Source organism: Oncorhynchus tshawytscha, linkage group LG19 (assembly GCF_018296145.1).
Source record: "Oncorhynchus tshawytscha isolate Ot180627B linkage group LG19, Otsh_v2.0, whole genome shotgun sequence".
Classification (NCBI taxonomy): Eukaryota; Metazoa; Chordata; class Actinopteri; order Salmoniformes; family Salmonidae; genus Oncorhynchus; species Oncorhynchus tshawytscha.
The window spans coordinates 31,986,005-32,006,274 of NC_056447.1; the positions used below are offsets into that span (position 1 = coordinate 31,986,005).

Genomic DNA, 20,270 nt, shown 5'->3' on the forward strand with positions numbered 1-20,270 from the left:
GACATGGTACAGGTGTCTTCTTTTTTAAAGCCCATAACCATGTGTGTGAGAGGTATACTTTAGTTTTAAAAACAATTTGTTTAAAACTACCAAGGAACGCTCTGTGTGACCCTGTCACGACTTCTACCGAAGGTAACTCCCTTTTCCTTTTCTGGTTGTTTTGTCTGTGTTCCTTTTCACACCTGGTTTCATTTGCGTGTATATAGGGCACCTGTGCCTGCTTTAGTTCGTGCGGGATTAAGTTTGTGTGTATTTGCGCTCGATTATCTTTGATGTTTATTGTTTTCACTATTACGCACGTGTTGTTAAGTTTCGGAACTGAGTTTGTTCCTCCATGCGTTTTGCACCAGTTTCTATATTGTTTTCACTATTTAGGCACATGTATGTAAGTGTCAGAACTGTGGTTGTTCCTCCTTGAGTTGGCACGAGTTTCTGATCCTTCGAGAGCTAGTTTTGGATTTTTGTCTGTGCCATTTTTGTATTGGTGGACCATATATATATATATGGTCCACCAATACAAAAATGGCACAGACAAAAATCCAAAACTAGCTATATATATATATATATATAACACGCTTCTCAGAAATCCCTGCTCTCCTGGCCTGACTCCTACACCTCTCACTGAGACGCACCTTATCACAGAATCCCGCACACCTTATGGAGTCAGCAGGAGCAGACACACTCCCAGGGTCCGTGGAGGAGCGAGTGGCTAGGGACCGCCATGGATCAGGTGATGGCGAAGATGGAGAGATGGGAGAGAGGTGGCCTTCCCACACCTTTATCAGCCACACCCCAACCAGTACCACTACCCTCTCCTTCATTGCCTGGGCACAGTGGGATTCGACTCGCCCTCCCGGCGGCCGGGTGCCAGGGGTTCTTACACCAGATGGACCTATACCTGGCGACCGTTCGTCCGGCTCCTTCGGGACGTGAGAGCGTAAACGCCCTCGTCTCCTGCCTCTCAGGTAAAGCCCTGGAGTGGGCCAACGCGGTATGGAACGATCCTGACTCTGCGAGGGACCACTACCCGGGCCATGTTCGATCACCCACCTGAGGGTCGAGCGGCGGGTGAACGGCTGTTCCATCTGAGGTAGGAGAAGAGGAGTGCTCAGGATTTGCTCTAGAGTTCGGGACCTTGGCCGCTGGCGCGGGATGGAACGACAGGGCCTTGATCGATCACTATAGGTGTGGTTTGCATGAGGACGTCCGTAGGGAGCTGGCCTGTAGAGACACCACCCTCTCCTTGGACCAGTTGATCGACATGTCCATTCGGTTGGACAACTTGCTGGCGACCCGCGAACGTCCAGATCGGGCTCTGTCAGTTCCATCCCCCAGCTCCACCACTCCAACACCCATGGAGCTAGGAGGTGCTGCAGCGAGGGCGACCAGAGGAAGGGGCCTTTCCTGTGCCAGCTGTGGTCGCAGAGGGCACACTGCTGACCGGTGCTGGGGGGGTCTTGCAGGAAGTCGAGACGCCAGGCCGAGCACTGCTCGGACACCTCAGGTGAGTCGGCACCAGGCTCACCCAGAGCCCCCGTTGGTCACATGTATGTATGGATTGTTTTTCCTGAATTTTCCCCTCTTTCCCGGCATAAGGCGCTAGTAGATTCAGGCACAGCGGGGAATTTTATTGACCGCGGTTTAGCGCACAGGTTGGGGGTCCCCCTTGTTCAGCTTGACAAACCCTTCCCAGTGCATGCCTTAGATAGCCGACCATTAGGGTCAGGTCTAGTCAGGGAGGCCACGGCTCCACTGGGTATGGTCACGCAGGAGGGTCATGAGGAGAGAATTAGTCTCTTCCACATTGATTCTCCTGCGTTTCCGGCGGTGTTGGGGATCCCCTGAATGGCCCGTCACAACCCCAGGATTTCGCAGCAACAGAGGGCTCTACAGGGGTGGTTGGAGGAGTGCTCAGGCATGTGTGTAGGAGTGTCCATCGGTGCTACAACAGTGGAGAGTCCAGACCAAGTCTCCACCGTGCTCATTCCCTCAGAATATGCCGATTTGGCTATCGCCTTCTGTAAAAAGAAGGCGACCCAATTACCACCTCATCGACGAGGGGATTGTGCGATAAATCTCCTGGTAGGCGCTGCACTTCCCAGGAGTCATGTGTATCCCCTGTCACAGGAGGAAACGGTGGCTATGGAGACATACATATCTGAATCTCTGGGGCAGGGGTACATTCGGCCCTCCATCTCACCTGCCTCCTCGAGTTTCTTTTTTGTGAAGAAGGAGAAGGGAGGTCTGCGTCCATGCATTGTCTATAGAGGTCTAAATTCCATCACGTTGGGGTATAGTTACCTGCTACCTCTCATTGCCACGGTGATTGAGTCATTTCACGGAGCACGGTTTTTCACAAAACTGGATCTCAGGAGTGCATATAACTTGGTGCGTATCCAGAAAGAAGATGAGTGGAAGATAGCGTTTAGTACCACATCCGGCCGTTATGAGTACCTCGTCATGCCGTACGGGTTGAAGAATGCTCCAGCAGTCTTCCAATCTTTTGTAGACGAGATTCTCAGGGGCCTGAACGGGCAGGGTGTGGTGGTTTACATCGATGATATTCTGGTCTATTCCGCTACACGTGCCACGCATGTGTCTCTGGTGCGCAAGGTACTTGGGCGACTGTTGGAGCATGACCTGTACGTCAAGGCTGAGAAATGCTTGTTCTTCCAACAGGCCGTCTCCTTCCTTGGGTATCCAATTTCCACATCGGGGTTGGTGATGGAGTGTGACCGCATTACAGCGGTGCGTAATTGGCTGACTCCAACCACAGTAAAGGAGGTGCAGCGGTTCTTAGGGTTTGCCAATTACCTACCGGAGGTTTATCCGGGGTTTTTGGCAGGTGGCTGCTCCCATTACGTCACTGCTGAAGGGGGGTCCGGTGCATCTGGGATGGTCGGCTGAGGCGGACAGGGCTTTTGGTCGCCTGAAGGCTCTTTTTACCACGGCTCCCGTGCTGGTGCATCCGGACCCCTCTTTCGCATTCATAGTGGAGGTGGACGCATCCGAGGCTGGGGTTGGAGCCGTGCCCTCCCAGCGCTCGGGTACGCCACCGAAGCTCCGACCCTGTGCTTTCTTTTCTCAGAAGCTCAGCATGGCGGAGCGAAACTATGACATGGGGGATCGGGAGCTGCTGGCTGTTGTCAGAGCCCTGAAGGTGTGAAGACATTGGCTTGAGGGGGCCCAACACCCTTTTCTCATCTGGATTGACCACCGTAATCTAGAGTACATTCGGGCAGCGAGGAGACTGAACCCTCGTCAGGCAAGGTGGGCCATGTTTTTCACCCGATTTAGGTTTACCATCTCCTGTAGACCAGGCTCCCAGAACACTAAGGCAGACGCACTGTCCCGACTATATGATATGGAGGAGCGGGCCATCGATCCTGCGCCCATCCTCCCGGCTTCTTGTCTGGTGGCACCTGTGAGGTGGTAGGTGGACGCAGACATTGAGCGAGCATCACGTGTTGAGCCTACTCCACCACAGTGTCCAGCGGGACGGGTGTACGTTCCGCTGGAGGTTAGAGACAGGCTAATTTGGTGGGCTCACACATCCCCCTCTGGTCACCCGGGGATCGGTAGGACGGTGCGATGTCTTAGTGGGAAGTACTGGTGGTCCACTTTAGCCAAGGACGTGAGGGTTTATGTGTCCTCCTGCTCGGTGTGCGCTCAGTGCAAGGCTCCTAGGCACCTGCCTAGAGGGAAGTTACAACCCCTTCCCGTTCCACAGCGGCCTTGGTCACACCTGTCAGTTGACTTCTTGACCGATCTGCCACCATCACAGGGCAACACCACGATCCTGGTCGTTCTAAGTCCTGTCGTCTTCTCCCTTTGCCCGGTCTCCCTACAGACGGTAGAGGCCCTGTTTACTCACGTCTTCCGGAACTACGGGGTGCCTGAGGATATTGTTTCTGATCGGGGTCCCCAGTTCACGTCCAGGGTGTGGAAGGCGTTCATGGACCGTTTGGGGGTCTCGGTCAGCCTTGCCTCATGTTTTCGCCCCGAGAGTAATGGGCAGGTGGAAAGAGTGAACCAGGATGTGGGTAGGTTTCTGCGGTCGTATTGCCAGGACCAGCCAGGGGAGTGGGCGAAGTACATCCCCTGGGCAGAGATGGCCCAGAACTCACTCCTCTACGAACCTGTTGCCCTTCCAATGTGTGTTGGGCTATCAGCCGGTCCTGGTACCATGGCATCAGAGCCAGACCGAGGCTCCTGTGGTGGACGATTGGGTGAGACGCTCAAGGGAAACCTGGGAGGCCGCCCACGGGTACCTTAAACGGGCCGAAAGGCGGCAGAAGGCCAGTGCCGACCGCCACCGCAGCGAGGACCGGGTCTGGCTCTCGACCTGAAACCTGCCCCTCCGCCTGCCATGCCGGAAGCTGGGTCCGCGGTTTGTGGGGCCATTCAAAGTCCTGAGGAGAATAAACGAGGTGTGTTATAGGTTACAGCTCCCCCTTATTACCGTATTAACCCCTCATTTCATGTGTCTCTCCACAGGCCGGTAGTGGCTGGTCCACTTCAAGAAGATGAGGTGCGGGAGGTCCCTCCGCCACCCCCTGGACATCGGGGGGGCGCCAGCGTATGCAGTTCGGGCCATACTGGACTCGAGGCGTCAGGTGGGGGGTCTTCAGTACCTCGTGGACTGGGAGGGGTACAGTCCGGAGGAGAGATGCTGGGTGCCGGTGTAGGACATACTGGATCCACCTATGCTAAGGGAGTTTCACCGCCTCCATCCGGATCGCCCTGCGCCTCGTCCTCCGGGTCGCCCTCGAAGCCGGCGTCGTCGCGCTGCGGGAGCCAAGCGTCAGGGGGATGGGAGGGGGGGTGGTACTGTCACAACTTCTACCGAAGGTAACTCCTCTCCCTGTTCGGGCGGTGCTCGGCGTTGCCGGTTTACTAGCCGCCACCGATCCCTTTTTCCTTTTCTGGTTGTTTTGTCTGTGTTCCTTTTCACACCTGGTTCCATTTGCATTTATTTCTGTGTGTATATAGGGCACCTGTTGCCTACCTTAGTTCGTGCGGGATTAAGCTTGTGTGTATTTGCACTCGATTATCTTTGATGAGTTTTGTTCCTCCATGCATTTTGCATGAGTTTCTGTATTGTTTTCACTATTTAGGCACGTGTATGTAAGTGTCGGAACTGTGGTTGTTCCTCCGTGTGTTGGCACAAGTTTCTGATCCTTTGAGAGCTAGTTTTGGATTTTTGTCTGTGCCATTTTTGTATTGGTTCTCTCTCTCTCTCTCTCTCTCTCTCTCTCTCTCTCTCTCTCTCTCTCTCTCTCTCTCTCTCTCTCTCTCTCTCTCTCTCTCTCTCTCTCTCTCTCTCTCTCTCTCTCTCTCTCTCTCTCTCTCTCTCTCTCTCTCTCTCTCTCTCTCTCTCTCTCTCTCTCTCTCTCTCTCTCTCTCTCTCTCTCTCTCTCTCTCTCAGAAATCCCTGCTCTCTCTCAGAAATCCCTGCTCTCCTGTGCCTGACTCCTACACCTCTCACCGAGACGCACCTTATCACAAACCCTGATTTAGCCCACTGCAGTAAAAGGTTAATAAAGGAAAACTTAAATTTGTTTTACCTAATTTATACCAGCATGTCACCTGTGCAACTAGAGGGATAAATCAGCTTCACTCCACACACTGAGATGCATACAAAGCTCTCCCCCGCCCTCCATTTAGCAAATTGGACCATATCGATATCCTCCTGATTCCTGCTTACAAGCAAAAACTCAAACATGAAGTACAAGGTAGCCTACGGCTGGGTGGTAGACCGTACACCGGTATTTATGCACGGACCAGTTTGGATTTGTACTTTACCTTCTATAACAGTATTTTAATGTTTGGTTTGTTAAATGTGATACGCCATGTCTACCATCCATTTTAGACAGACAGAGACACTCACTCACTCACCAACCTTGAATCAGGGGTAGACGTAACATAGTAAACAAATATCCGGGACACTCAAATTAGTATATGTTTTGTGTTTGGTATTAGTTTCTGGATGTCCATCATCCATTTCGTAAGATATGCTCTGAATTATAATTTGTATGATTTGCTACAAATTCCAAGATGGCGCCGACAGACATGGCAGCTCTGCTTCTAGTTCCAAAGCAACTTTGCAGTATTTCGTTTTTGTGTGTGTTATTCCTTACATTATCAGCCGAACGTTTTTTTGTGTTATTACATATAGCTGGAAGTAACTTTTTGATTTCAGAGCAGCCAGGAATACGATTTTCCCGAATTGGATCCTTTGTTCATACCCCCCAAGGCAATTGAATTTATCCCAGAGGCTGCTCCAAGACGCCGCCAGCGGAGAAGAGCTATTCGGAGTGGACTTCTAGTCCGACTCAGGAGGCGTGAACACCATCCACCGCTTACGAGTATATTACTCGCTAATGTTCAGTCTCTGGACAGTAAAGCTCAAGGCGAGGATCTCCTTCCAGAGAGACATCAGGGACTGTAACATACTCTGTTTCACATAATCATTGCTCTATTGGCATATACAGTGGGGCAAAAAAGTATTGTTTTGTTGTGCAAATTCTCTGACTGAAAAAGATGAGAGAGGCCTGTAATTTTCATCATAGGTACACTTCAACTACGACAGACAAAATGAGAAAGAAACAACAGAAAATCACTGTAGGATATTTAATGAATTTATTTGCAAATTATGGTGGAAAATAAGTATTTGGTCAATAACAAAAGTTTCTCAAAACTTTGTTATATACCCTTTGTTGGCAATGACAGAGGTCAAACGTTTTCTGTAAGTCTTCACAAGGTTTTCACACACTTGCTGGTATTTTGGCCCATTCCTCCATGCAGATCTCCTCTAGAGCAGTGATATTTTGGGGCTGTTGCTGGGCAACACGGACTTTCAACTCCCTCCAAAGATTTTCTATGGGGTTGAGATCTGGAGACTGGCTAGGCCACTCCAGGACCTTGAAATGCTTCTTACGAAGCCACTCCTTCGTTGCCCGGGCGGTGTGTTTGGGATCATTGTCATGCTGAAAGACCCAGCCACGTTTCATCTTCAATGCCCTTGCTGATGGAAGGAGGTTTTCACTCAAAATCTCACGATACATGGCCCCATTCATTCTTTCCTTTACACGGATCAGTCGTCCTGGTCCCTTTGCAGAAAAACAGCCCCAAAGCATAATGTTTCCACCCCCATGCTTCACAGTAGGTATGGTGTTCTTTGGATGCAACTCAGCATTCTTTGTCCTCCAAACACGGCGAGTTAAGTTTTTACCAAAAAGTTATATTTTGGTTTCATCTGACCATATGACATTCTCCCAATCTTCTTCTGGATCATCCAAATGCTCTCTAGCAAACTTCAGGCGGGCCTGGACATGTACTGGCTTAAGCAGGGGGACACGTCTGGCACTGCAGGATTTGAGTCCCTGGCAGCGTAGTGTGTTACTGATGGTAGGCTTTGTTACTTTAGTCCCAGCTCTCTGCAGGTCATTCACTCGGTCCCCCGTTTGGTTCTGGGATTTTTGCTCACCGTTCTTGTGATCATTTTGTCCCCACGGGGTGAGATCTTGTGTGGAGCCCCAGATCGAGGGAGATTATCAGTGGTCTTGTATGTCTTCCATTTCCTAATAATTGCTCCCACAGTTGATTTCTTCAAACCAAGCTGCTTACCTATTGCAGATTCAGTCTTCCCAACGCCATTTTACCTACTGTTTTAGCTACTGTTTTAGCTAGCTCTCCCAATTCAACACCTGTGATTACTGTATGCTTCGCTGTATGTCTCTCTCAAATGTCAACATGCCTTGTATACTGTTGTTCAGGTTAGTTATCATTGTTTTAGTTTACAATGGAGCCCCTAGTTCCACCCTTCATACCCCTGATACCTCCTTTGTCCCACCTCCCACACATGCGGTGACCTCACCCATTACAACCAGCATGACCAGTGATACAACCTCTCTCATCATCACCCAGTGCGTGGGCTTACCTCCGCTGTACCCGCACCCGACCATACCCCTGTCTGCGCATTATGCCCTGAATATATTCTACCATGCCCAGAAATCTGCTCCTTTTATTCTCTGTCCCCAACGCTCTAGGCGACCAGTTTTGATAGCCTTTAGCCGCACCCTCATTCTACTCCTCCTCTGTTCCGCGGGTGATGTGGAGGTAAACCCAGGCCCTGCATGTCCCCAGGCACCCTCATTTGTTGACTTCTGTGATCGAAAAAGCCTTGGTTTCATGCATGTCAACATCAGAAGCCTCCTCCCTAAGTTTGTTTTACTCACTGCTTTAGCACACTCTGCTAACCCTGATGTCCTTGCCGTGTCTGAATCCTGGCTCAGGAAGGCCACCAAAAATTCTGAGATTTCCATACCCAACTATAACATTTTCCATCAAGATAGAACTGCCAAAGGGGGAGGAGTGGCAGTCTACTGCAGAGAGAGCCTGCAAAGTTCTGTCATACTGTCCAGGTCTATACCCAAACAGTTCAAACTACTAATTTAAAAAATACTCTCTCCAGAAATAAGTCTCTCACTGTTGCCGCCTGCTACCGACCTCCCTCAGCTCCCAGCTGTGCCCTGGACACCATTTGTGAATTGATCGCCCCCCATCTAGCTTCAGAGTTTTTTCTGTTAGGTGACCTAAACTGGGATATGCTTAACACCCCGGCAGTCCTACAATCTAAGCTAGATGCCCTCAATCTCACACAAATCATCAAGGAACCCACCAGGTACAACCCTAAATCTGTAAACAAGGGCACCCTCATAGACGTCATCCTGACCAACTGGCCCTCCAAATACACCTCCGCTGTCTTCAACTAGGATCTCAGCGATCACTGCCTCATTGCCTGTATCCGCTTCGGAGCCACAGTCAAATGACCACCCCTCATCACTGTCAAACGCTCCCTAAAACACTTCTGTGAGCAGGCCTTTCTAATCGACCTGGCCCGGGTATCCTGGAAGGACATTGACCTCATCCCGTCTGTTGAGGATGCCTGGTCATTCTTTAAAAGTAACTTCCTCACCATTTTAGATAAGCATGCTCCGTTCAAAAAATGCAGAACTAAGAATAGATATAGCCCTTGGTTCACTCCAGACCTGACTGCCCTCGACCAGCGAAAAAAAACCTTGTGGCGGACTGCAATAGCATCGAATAGTCCCCGCGATATGCAACTGTTCAGGGAAGTCAGGAACCAATACACGCAGTCAGTCAGGAAAGCTAAGGCCAGCTTCTTCAGGCAGAAATTTGCATCCTGTAGCTCCAACTCCAAAACGTTCTGGGACACTGTGAAGTCCATGGAGAACAAGAGCACCTCCTCCCAGCTGCCCACTGCACTGAGGGTAGGTAACACGGTCACCAATGATAAATCCATGATTATCGAAAACTTCAACAAGCTTTTCTCAACTGATGGCTATGCCTCTCGCCTGGCTACTCCAACCTCGGCCAACATCTCCGCCCCCCCCGCAGCTACTCGCCCAAGCCTCTCCAGGTTCTCCTTTACCCAAATCCAGAAAGCAGATGTTCTGAAAGAGCTGCAAAACCTGGACCCGTACAAATCTGCTGGGCTTGACAATCTGGCCGCTCTATTTCTGAAACTATCCGCCGCCATTGTCGCAACCCCTATTACCAGCCTGTTCAACCTCTCTTTCATATCGTCTGAGATCCCCAAGGATTGGAAAGCTGCCGCAGTCATCCCCCTCTTCAAAGGGGGAGACACCCTGGACCCAAACTGTTACAGACCTATATCCATCCTGCCCTGCCTATCTAAGGTCTTCGAAAGCCAAGTCAACAAACAGGTCACTGACCATCTCGAATCCCACCGTACCTTCTCCGCTGTGCAATCTGGTTTCCGAGCCGGTCACGGGTGCACCTCAGCCACGCTCAAGGTACTAAACAATATCATAACCGGCATCGATAAAAGACAGTACTGTGCAGCCATCTTCATCGACCTTGCCAAGGCTTTCGACTCTGTCAATCACCATATTCTTATCGGCAGACTCAGTAGCCTCGGTTTTTCGGATGACTGCCTTGCCTGGTTCACCAATTACTCTGCCAACAGAGTTCAGTGTGTCAAATCGGAGGGCATGCTGTCCGGTCCTCTGGCAGTCTCTATGGGGGTTCAATCCTCGGGCCGACTCTTTTCTCTGTATATATCAATGATGTTGCTCTTGCTGCGGGCGATTCCCTGATCCACCTCTACGCAGACGACACCATTCTATATACTTCCGGCCCGTCCTTGGACACTGTGCTATCTAACCTCCAAACGAGCTTCAATGCCATACAACACTCCTTCCGTGGCCTCCAACTGCTCTTAAACGCTAGTAAAACCAAATGCATGCTTTTCAACCGTTCGCTGCCTGTACCCGCATGCCTGACCAGCATCACCACCCTGGATGATTCTGACCTTGAATATGTGGACCTCTATAAGTACCTAGGTGTCTGGCTAGACTGTAAACTCTCCTTCCAGACTCATATCAAACATCTCCAATCGAAAATCAAATCAAGAGTCGGCTTTCTATTCCGCAACAAAGCCTCCTTCACTCACGCCGCCAAACTTACCCTAGTAAAACTGACTATCTACAAAATTGCTTCCAACACTCTACTCAGCAAACTGGATGCAGTTTATCACAGTGCCATCCGTTTTGTCACTAAAGCACCTTATACCACCCAACACTGCGACTTGTATGCTCTAGTCGGCTAGCCCTCGCTGCTTATTTGCCGCCAGACCCACTGGCTCCAGGTCATCAACAAGTCCATGCTAGGTAAAGCTCCGCCTTATCTCAGTTCACTGGTCATGATGGCAACACCCATCCGTAGCACGCTCTCCAGCAGGTGTATCTCACTGATCATTCCTAAAGCCAACACCTCATTTGGCCGCCTTTCGTTCCAGTTCTCTGCTGCCTGTGACTGGAACGAATTGCAAAAATCGCTGAAGTTGGAGACTTTTATCTCCCTCACCAACTTCAAACATCTGCTATCTGAGCAGCTAACCGATCACTGCAGCTGTACATAGTCTATCGGTAAATAGCCCACCCATTTTTACCTACCTCATCCCCATACTGTTTTTATTTCTTTACTTTTCTGCTCTTTTGCACACCAATATCTCTACCTGTACATGACCATCTGATCATTTATCACTCCAGTGTTAATCTGCAAAATTGTAATTATTCGCCTACCTCCTCATGCCTTTTGCACACAATGTATATAGACTCCCCTTTTTTTATACTGTGTTATTGACTTGTTAATTGTTTACTCCATGTGTAACTCTGTGTTGTCTGTTCACACTGCTATGCTTGATCTTGGCCAGGTCGCAGTTGCAAATGAGAACTTGTTCTCAACTAGCCTACCTGGTTAAATAAAGGTGAAAAAAAAAAAAAAAAAAAAAAAAAGTGCAGTTCTACAATTTTGTTTCTGGTGTCCTTTGACAGCTCTTTGGTCTTGGCCATAGTGGAGTTTGGAGTGTGACTGTTTGAGGTTGTGGACAGGTGTCTTTTTTATACTGATAACAAGTTCAAACAGGTGCCATTAATACAGGTAACGAGTGGGGACAGAGGAGCCTCTTAAAGAAGAAATTACAGGTCTGTGAGAGCCAGAAATCATGCTTGTTTGTTGGTGACCAAATACTTATTTCCCACCATAATTTGCAAATAAATTCATTAAAATCCCGTCCAGGGAAAACCAACCACATCTCGGATACAGACATCTTGCTCCCAGACAAGCTAAACACTTTCATCAGCCACTTTGAGGATAACACAGTGCCACTGCCCCTGCCCGCTCCCAGGGACAGTGGGCTCTTGTTCTACGTGGTCGATATGAGTCAGACATTTAAGCGTATTAACCCCCGCAAGGCTGCCGGCCCAGACGGCATCCCGAGGCGCATCCTCAGAGCATGCGCAAACCAGCTGGCTGGAATCTTTTATGGGCATATTCAATCTCTCCCTATCCCAGTCTGCTGTCCCCACTTGCAACAAGATGTCCACCATTGTTCCTGTACCCAAGAAAGCAAAGGTAACTGAACTAAATTGCTATCGCCCTGTAGCACACACTTCTGTCATCATGCAGTGCCTTGAGAGGCGAGTTAAGGATCATATCACCTCTACTTTACCTGACACCCTAGACCCACTGCAATTTGCTTACCACCGCAATAGATCCACAGACGATGCAATCATTACTGCACTGCACACTGCCCTATCCCATCCGGGACAATTGGAATACCTACGTCAGAATGGTGTTCATTGACTATAGCTCAGCCTTCAACACCATAGTAACCTCCAAGCTCATATTAAGCTCAGTGCCCTAGATCTGAACCCTGCCCTGTGCAACTCGGTCCTGGACTTCCTGACAGGCCGCCACCAGGTGGTGAAGGTAGGAAACAACACCTCCACTTTGCTGATCTTCAACACAAGGGTGCGTGCCTATTATTGTGGGAAGCTACTATAGACCACCAAGTGTTAACAGTCATTATCTGGATAATATGTGTGAAATGCTCTCTTGGTGATTTCAATATTGACTAGCTATCATCAAGCTGGCCACTCAGGACAAACGTCAAACTGTAAGCAGTGCCTGCAACCTGGATCAGGTTGTCAGTCAACCTACCAGGGTAGTTACAAACAGCACAGGAATTAAATCATCAACATGTGATGATCACATCTTTAATAATGCTGCAGATATTTGTTTTAAAGCAGTATCCAAATCCATAGGATGTAATGATCACAATATAATAGCCATATCCAGGAAAACCAAAGTTCCAAAGGCTGGGCCTAATATAGTGTGCAAGATGTCATACAATAACTTTTGTAGTGATTCATATGTTGATGATGTAAAGAATATTTGCTGGTGTGTAATGAGGAGCAATCTGACACTGCACTTGACACATTTATGAAACTACTTATTTCAGTTACTAATAAGCACACAACCATTAAGAAAATGACTAAAACTGTTAATTTGAATTTTTAAATGTGAATTTAAAAATTGTATGGTTGAGAGGGATGAGGCAAAAGGTATGGTGTGGCAGCCACACAATTAAGTGTGGCAGCCCAACTAATTGGCAAACATACTGCAAATTAAGAAATCATGGAACTAAACTAAATATAAAAGAAACTACAATATGAAACAAATATCAATTATATTAAGAATGATAGCAAAAATCTTTGGGGCACCTTAACTTCTCAGCTCCTTCATTCATTGAATCAGATGGCTCATTCATCACAAAGCCCACTGATGTTGCCAACTACTTTAATGACTTTCATTGGCAAGATAAGCAAACTTAAGGATGACATGCCAGCAACACACGCTGACACTACACATCCAAGTACTGTATATCGGACCATATTATGAAAGACAATTTAATTCCGTAAAGTCCGTGTGGAAGAGGTGAAAAAATTGTTGTCTATCAACAACGACAAGCCACTGGGGTCTGACAGTCTGGATGGAAAATGACTGAGGATAATAGCAGATGATATTGCCACTCCTATTTGCCACATCTTCAATTTAAGCCTACTAGAGAGTGTGTGCCCTCGGGCCTGGAGGGAAGCTAAAGTCATTCCGCTACCCAAGAATAGTAAAGCCCCTTTTACTGTCTCAAATAGCCGACCAATCAGCCTGTTACCAACCCTTGGTAAACTTCTGGAAAAAATTATGTTTGACCAAGTACAATGCTATTTCACAGTAAACAAACTGACAACAGAATTTCAGCATGCTTATAGGGAAGGACACTCAACAAGCACAGCACTTACACAAATGACTGATGATTGGCTGAGAGAAATTGATTGATTAAATGATTGTGGGAGCTGTCTTATTAGACAGCTTTTGACTTTAGCGATCATAGTCTGCTGCTGGAAAAACTTGTGTTATGGCTTTACACCCCCTGCTATAATGTGGACCCCCTGCTATAACAGAACACAGAGGGTGTTCTTTAATGGAAGCCTCTCAGATATAATCCAGTTAGAATCAGGAATTCCCCAGGGTAGCTGTTTAGGCCCCATGCACTAACTTTGAGTAAAGTCAGAGTATCTATTTATGTGGATGACTCAACACTATACACGTCAGCTACTACAGCGACTGAAATGACTGCAACACTCAACAAAGAGCTGCAGTTAGTTTCAGAGTGGGTGGCAATGAATAAGTTAGCCCTAAATATTTCTAAAGCCAGAAGCATTGTATTTGGAACAAAACACTCACTAAATCCTAAACCTCAACTAAATATTGTAAAAATAATGTGTAAATTGAGCAAGTTGAGATGACTAAACTGCTTGGAGTAACCCTAGATTGTAAACTGTCATGGTCAAAACATATTTATGCAGTAGTAGCTAAGATGGGGAGAAGTCTGTCTATAATAAAGCGATGCTCCGCCTTATTAACAACACTATCAACAAGGTAGGTCCTACAGGCCCTAGTTTTGTTGCACCTTGACTACTGTCCAGTCTGCCCAACACATCACCGGGGGCACACTGCCTGCCCTCCAAGACACCAAAGCACCCGACGTCACAGGAACGCCAAAATTATCATCAAGGGCATCAACCACCCGAGTCACAGCCTGTTCACTCCACTATCACCCAGAAGGCGAGGTTAGTACAGGTGCATCAAAGCTGGGACCGAGAGACTGAAAACAGCTTTATCTCAAGGCCATCAGACTGTTAAATAGCCATCACTAGCCGGCTACCATCCGGTTACTTAACCCTGCACCTTAGAGGCAGCTGCCCTATACACATAGACATGGAATCACTGGCCACTTTAATAATGGAACACTAGTCATTTTAATAATGTTTACATACTGCGTTACTCATCTCATATGTATATACTGTATTAAATTCTACTGTATTTTAGTCAATGCCACTCCGACATTGCTCATCCTAATATTTATATATTTTTTAATTCCATTCTTTTACTTTTAGATGTGTATTGTTGTGAATTGTTAGATACCACTACACTGTTGGAGCTAAGAGCATTTTGCCACACCCGCAATAGCATCTGTATGTGACCAATAAAATTTGATTTAATTTCATGTTTTTGCTATCTAGGTGGCTAAAACTACCATTAGCTAGGTGGCCAACATTCACTAGGCTAGTGGTTAGGTGTTGGGGTTAAGAAGGTTAAGGGTTAGGTTAAAGAGTTCAGGTAATGGTTAGGAAAAGAGTTAGCTAACATATTAAGTAGTTGCAAAGTAGCTAAAAAGTAGTAAGTAGTTGCTAATTTGCTAAAATGCTAAATTTGGCCACTGATTATATTCGAACACACAACCTTTTGGTTGCTAGACGTTACTGGTATCTTCCCACCCATCCACTCCGACCATTTGACTTTATTATTGATATTTATTATTGTACTGCAATGTTGAGGGAGCTAGCACACCTGCTGTAATCTGTGTACATGACAAATACAATTGTATTTTATTTTGACTAAAAATCCCATTACACATTTAAGATAAATGGTGTTAACTCCAGTGTCTTGTCAAAATTCCCAACGTGGCCCAATATACAGAAGAAAACATGACAGTTTTTAGCTTATTTTAGACTTCCCTAGGATATTGTTGTTATTATTATCATTATTATTTTAAGTCACCTACTTAAATTGGCTATTCCTGGTGATGGTGCCGAGGGGTCCCATCTCCACTATATATGAGGAGGACATCCTGTTCTCATAGAAAATAGTACCAGGTTCCTCCTGCAATAAACACAACTCTTATACAGCTCATCTTCAAGAGGCAAAATCATCATAGGTTAGACCAAGCGCTTTTGCCACAATGCGGCAACATCTTTAAACCTGAATAAACAATCCATGATATGATCATTATTGCAACTAATATGGATGATGTGATCCAATTCTTTGAAGGAGAGAGGAACTACCTCCCTGTACTTAGACTGAAGCCAAATACAGCTGATACGTACCGTCACCACAGTTCCACATTCAGTGACTTTGAATTGGTAGATGGCAAAAGCAGAAGTGATGCCGACAGGGGTGCAGTGGGCTTCGTTCCCCCCAAGCAGGCTGATAGAATCTAGCTCCAGGTTGGGCAGAGTGGCATCCCTGGCAACCACCACCACAAACTGTCCATCCCTGGTACACTGGACAGTCACTAGTTACAGAGCATAGGAAGAATATTAAGTTAATGATAAAAACCATTAAGCTCACTGAAAAGACTAAGAATTTCCATGACTATTTGCGACATTTCAGATGTGATTTTATAATGCATCAAAATTGTGACTAACTTAACCATGTTAATGGCTCTTTAGTATCACATGCACTTATGTCAATATATAACAAGACTGCAGAACTGCAAGTGTACAAGCATAACCTTTATTACAGCTTTGGTGCAATTTTCACAAGTATGTGGTACATTTTCAAAACTCTAACAACATTTTGAATTGACTGGGTACAACAAACAAATTCAAAAATGCACTTGTTCACTGCACCAAATCATCAATTTGGATACATATCTGCTTTTAAAAATGCAATATCCACTTTACTTGTAATTTGTTAATACAGTTAACTATCACTTAATCAAACTGCTCAAACCTGATAACTACTCCACCAAAATTATGTAGTGCCGAGTAAATGTATATAGTTTGATAACTGCTGAACACTGTAAATGTATATATTTTTTCCAAATATATGTATACATTTATGTTGGAAGGTAAAACCAAATCATATACAGATGTAGAATCTTATTTTGAGGAAGTTTGCTTACAACAGGAAAATAATCCTGCAGCAATAGGAAATGTGAACTATTATGTGGATTTTTATTCATGGACATTTCTTGTAGGGGTTGATACATATCTCTTCAGGGCTAATCACGTCTGACATTTTAAAGAGTAAATTACAAACTTTCGTAGCCTTTTTAAATCTTGAATACACTACTAGTTTGCATTTCCTGCAATGAAGGAAAATACCTGCAACAACAGAATGTTCAAATTAAGATTCCGTATGGGAGTGGCTGTAAATATTATGTCATCATTCTCCATCAGCCAGTGTGCTTCAATAGGAGAGAGCGGAAGAGTCACTTTTATGTGCTACCATTTGTAATTATAGTGTCGGGTACATATATAACAATACATTCGACTCATTATCTGAATTTCATTGACACACTAAGCTGATGAATTGCAGTACGGTATCAGTTGAGATATTTGGTCACTGCTCCTCCAAAGTGTTCTTGTGGGAAAGGCTCAGAAAGTGTACTCCGAGTTCAGATTATGTACACTGTTAAAGCCGCTATCCTTCAGGCTTACGAGTTGGTCCCAGAGGCACAGAGACAACAGTTCTGTAAATGACAAAAGAATCACAAAGCCATGTTGAATTCGCAAGGCAACAAGCATGTATTTTTGATCAGTGGTGTGGTTCTCAAGAGGCCAAGGACCATGAGGATTTAAAGACTCATACTTCTAGAACAGTTCAAGAATTGCCTTCACAAAATGGTTGCAACCTACATTTAGGAGCACAAGGATCTCGCTCTTGAGAAAGCTGTAGTTCTTGCAGATGAGTTTGTTTTGACACATAACGTTACCTTAACAAATAGTTATCCCTACGCAAAAAGCAATCCAGAGAAGTCACTTCCTACTGTGAGGTTAGAGCATTTTTCTACAGTTCCCAAAGATAAATCCAGTTTTCTGCAGATCTTTTCATATCTGCCAGTTTGTGTCTGTGTCCCAAGTTGAAACAGAAAAATTAAGTTTCTTCTTGTGGGAGCACTCCAGCCCATTAAGTCTCTGGTTGCGATTGGTGTATCTCCTAAACAAGATTTAGGATCAGATGTGTATGAATCCTGTGTTTCAGACAGGTTTGTGTCTCTGCAGAGTGGCAATGCTTTTAAGCAGCTGGTGAAGATACCAGTAGACACTGAGGCGGCCCAATCCATCATTTTGGAGGGTGTTTTGCCTTTGTCTGACACTTCAGCAACTGGTTACAGAGTTTTTGGACAAGGCGTGGAAATGGGTTGCATGGAAGTTCCTTTGTATAATGTGGAACTCGAGTCTGATCTTATTTCTGATTCCATTGTCATCGGAGTGAGGCCTAGCCTAACGGTGAAGGGAGTCTCATTCATTTTGGGAAACAATTTGGCTGGAGGGAAGGTTGTGCCAAATCTTGTGGTTTGTAAGGAACCCTGAGTAGAGGAATCTGATGGGTTATCAGAGGAAGACATTTGGGGAGGATGTCTTCAATCCCACCATGGTCGATCTGTCCAAGATGTTTATGGGTGATCCTGATTTCGCTAAACATCCTGAGTTGACCTATCCATTAAACTCTAAAGGTGAGTTAGTTTGTAGGACCTCTGAAGGAAGAGAGGGTCCCTACAGTTGACACATTGATGTCTAGGAAGCAGCTGATTTCGGAACAGAGTAAAGATGTTTCTTTGGGCATTTGAGGAAGTTTGTGTGGGTTTCTTTGACAGAGATGGTGTTCTAATGAGGCAATGACATTCTTGCTCCACTTCTGGGCAAGACGATTGGACCAGTGTATCTCAAATTGTTGTTCCAGGTACGCTTTGACAATAGATACTGAGGTTGGCTCACAATTGTAGAATGGCAGGCCATCTTGTGGTCGACAAGACGTATGTCTATCTTAGGTAACTTCTTCAGGCCTGGTCTGAAACCGGATGTTGTGTCTTACTGTAAATCCTGTTATGTTTGGCAGTGGATGGGTAAACCAAACAACGTTGTACCGATTGCACTTTTGCAGACGATTCCTGTTTTTGATAAACCTGTCAGCAGGGTTCTGGTGGACTGTGTTGGTCCTTTGCCCAAAGCCAAGAGTAGTAACGAGTTTCTGTTAACCATAATGTGTGCTGCCACTCGTTTCCCTGAGGCTATTCCACTGAAGAAAATCATGGCTCCCAGTATTGTTAAGGCCCTTGTGAAATAATTTTCACCGTATGGACTTGTGCAATTTGAATTTCATGTGAAACTTGTCTCAAGGTGCTCTTGAGAGATTATCAGACTTTGAAGTCTATGTTGAGAGCCTACTGCTTTGAGTTTGGAAAAGAATGGGATGAGGTGGTCCCTCTTGTGCTCTTTGCAGCGTGGGAGGTTGTTCAGGAATCTCTTGGTTTTAGTCCAAATAAACTCATGTTTGGACATCATGTCGAAGGTCCCTTGAATTTGCTGAGAGACAGGTTGTTGCAGGGCGACACATTAAAAACAAAAATAATCTGTTGGCGCACGTAAGCGCTTTTCGATAGAGATTGCACCCCGCCTGTGAGTTTGCCAGTGAGAATCTTGAGAGGGCGCAAACTAAAATGAAATGCCTGAAACCACACTTTCGATGTGGGTGACCAAGTCCTGGCTTTGTTGCCCATTCTGGTGTCACTGCTGCAGGCTTCCTTTTCAGGACCTTACCCCATAGTAAAAAAAAATGGTGATCTGCATTACATCATTGCCACACTGGAGCACAGGAAAATAAACAGGCTGTGTCATGTCAACATGTTGAAACCATACTTCACCCACTACAATTGGCGGCGAAGTCAGTGGAAACCGTTAGTGATGTTCTGCCTATGGCCACTGCTGTCACTGTTGACTATAGTCTTCCAAGGGTATGAGGAAAGCCCAATACACACTGTGCCGGTTGGACGGTTGAGTAATTCAGAGATTCTGTAAAACCCTTGTCTTTGTGGCACACTTGTCTCCAGAGGAAAAAGGCAACATTGGTTGCACTGCTTTTAGAATATCAGAGTTTATTCTCAGATGTTTCAACCCAGACAATTTACAAGAGCATGACATTGACATTGGGGACTCTCCCCCAATATAACAAATTCTACTAAGGCAAATCACGAAAAGAAAGTAACTACGGATATTGCAAGAGTTTCACCTGGAAATTAAACATGTCCGTGGTAAGGACAACTTGGTTGCTGATTGTCTCAGGGGGGGTGCAGTCAATACGTTTTGCATTTAGTCAGGTGTTGCCCTGCTGCTCACAATTTATTTTGACTGTACGTTCTGGATATTAGTTTTGTTTTGGTTGGACTCGATCCAATGGGATGAGTGTTATAGAAGCATATAAGTTTTTCAAAAACGTGTGAGTTTTAGGCAACTATAGAAATCATTTTTAAAAAGGGAAAAAATAATAATAAAAATATATATATATTTTTTTAAAGGTTGATGTTTTGTCTTCTATTTAATTGCTGACAGACAGTAGACGCCATGTTTATATTGGAGAAGGCGACACATTTAAGTTGATTATGTTGTGAGATGGAAGTTGTTTTCTGTTGGTGGTGAGCAACCTTAGGATAGGATATATAGGTTATATTTGTTGTCTTAAGAGGCAAGGTGTTACAGGCTTTGGTTTTTACATTTATGTTTTGAGTTTGGACTTCAGCACATATAGCTTGA

At 45.9% G+C, this 20,270-nt stretch overlaps 1 protein-coding gene across 1 annotated transcript in view; it reads right to left on the reverse strand.

The window, feature by feature from the left end:
• Positions 1-20,270, reverse strand: part of LOC112218978 (zona pellucida sperm-binding protein 4-like) — a 39,946-nt gene that overhangs the window by 4,419 nt on the left and 15,257 nt on the right. The window contains exons 4-5 of the mRNA XM_042301166.1: positions 15,840-16,027; positions 15,518-15,615 (exon numbers count right to left, since the gene is read on the reverse strand). Of these exons, the coding sequence (XP_042157100.1) occupies positions 15,518-15,615; positions 15,840-16,027 (286 nt within the window). The remainder of the gene's footprint in view (positions 1-15,517; positions 15,616-15,839; positions 16,028-20,270) is intronic.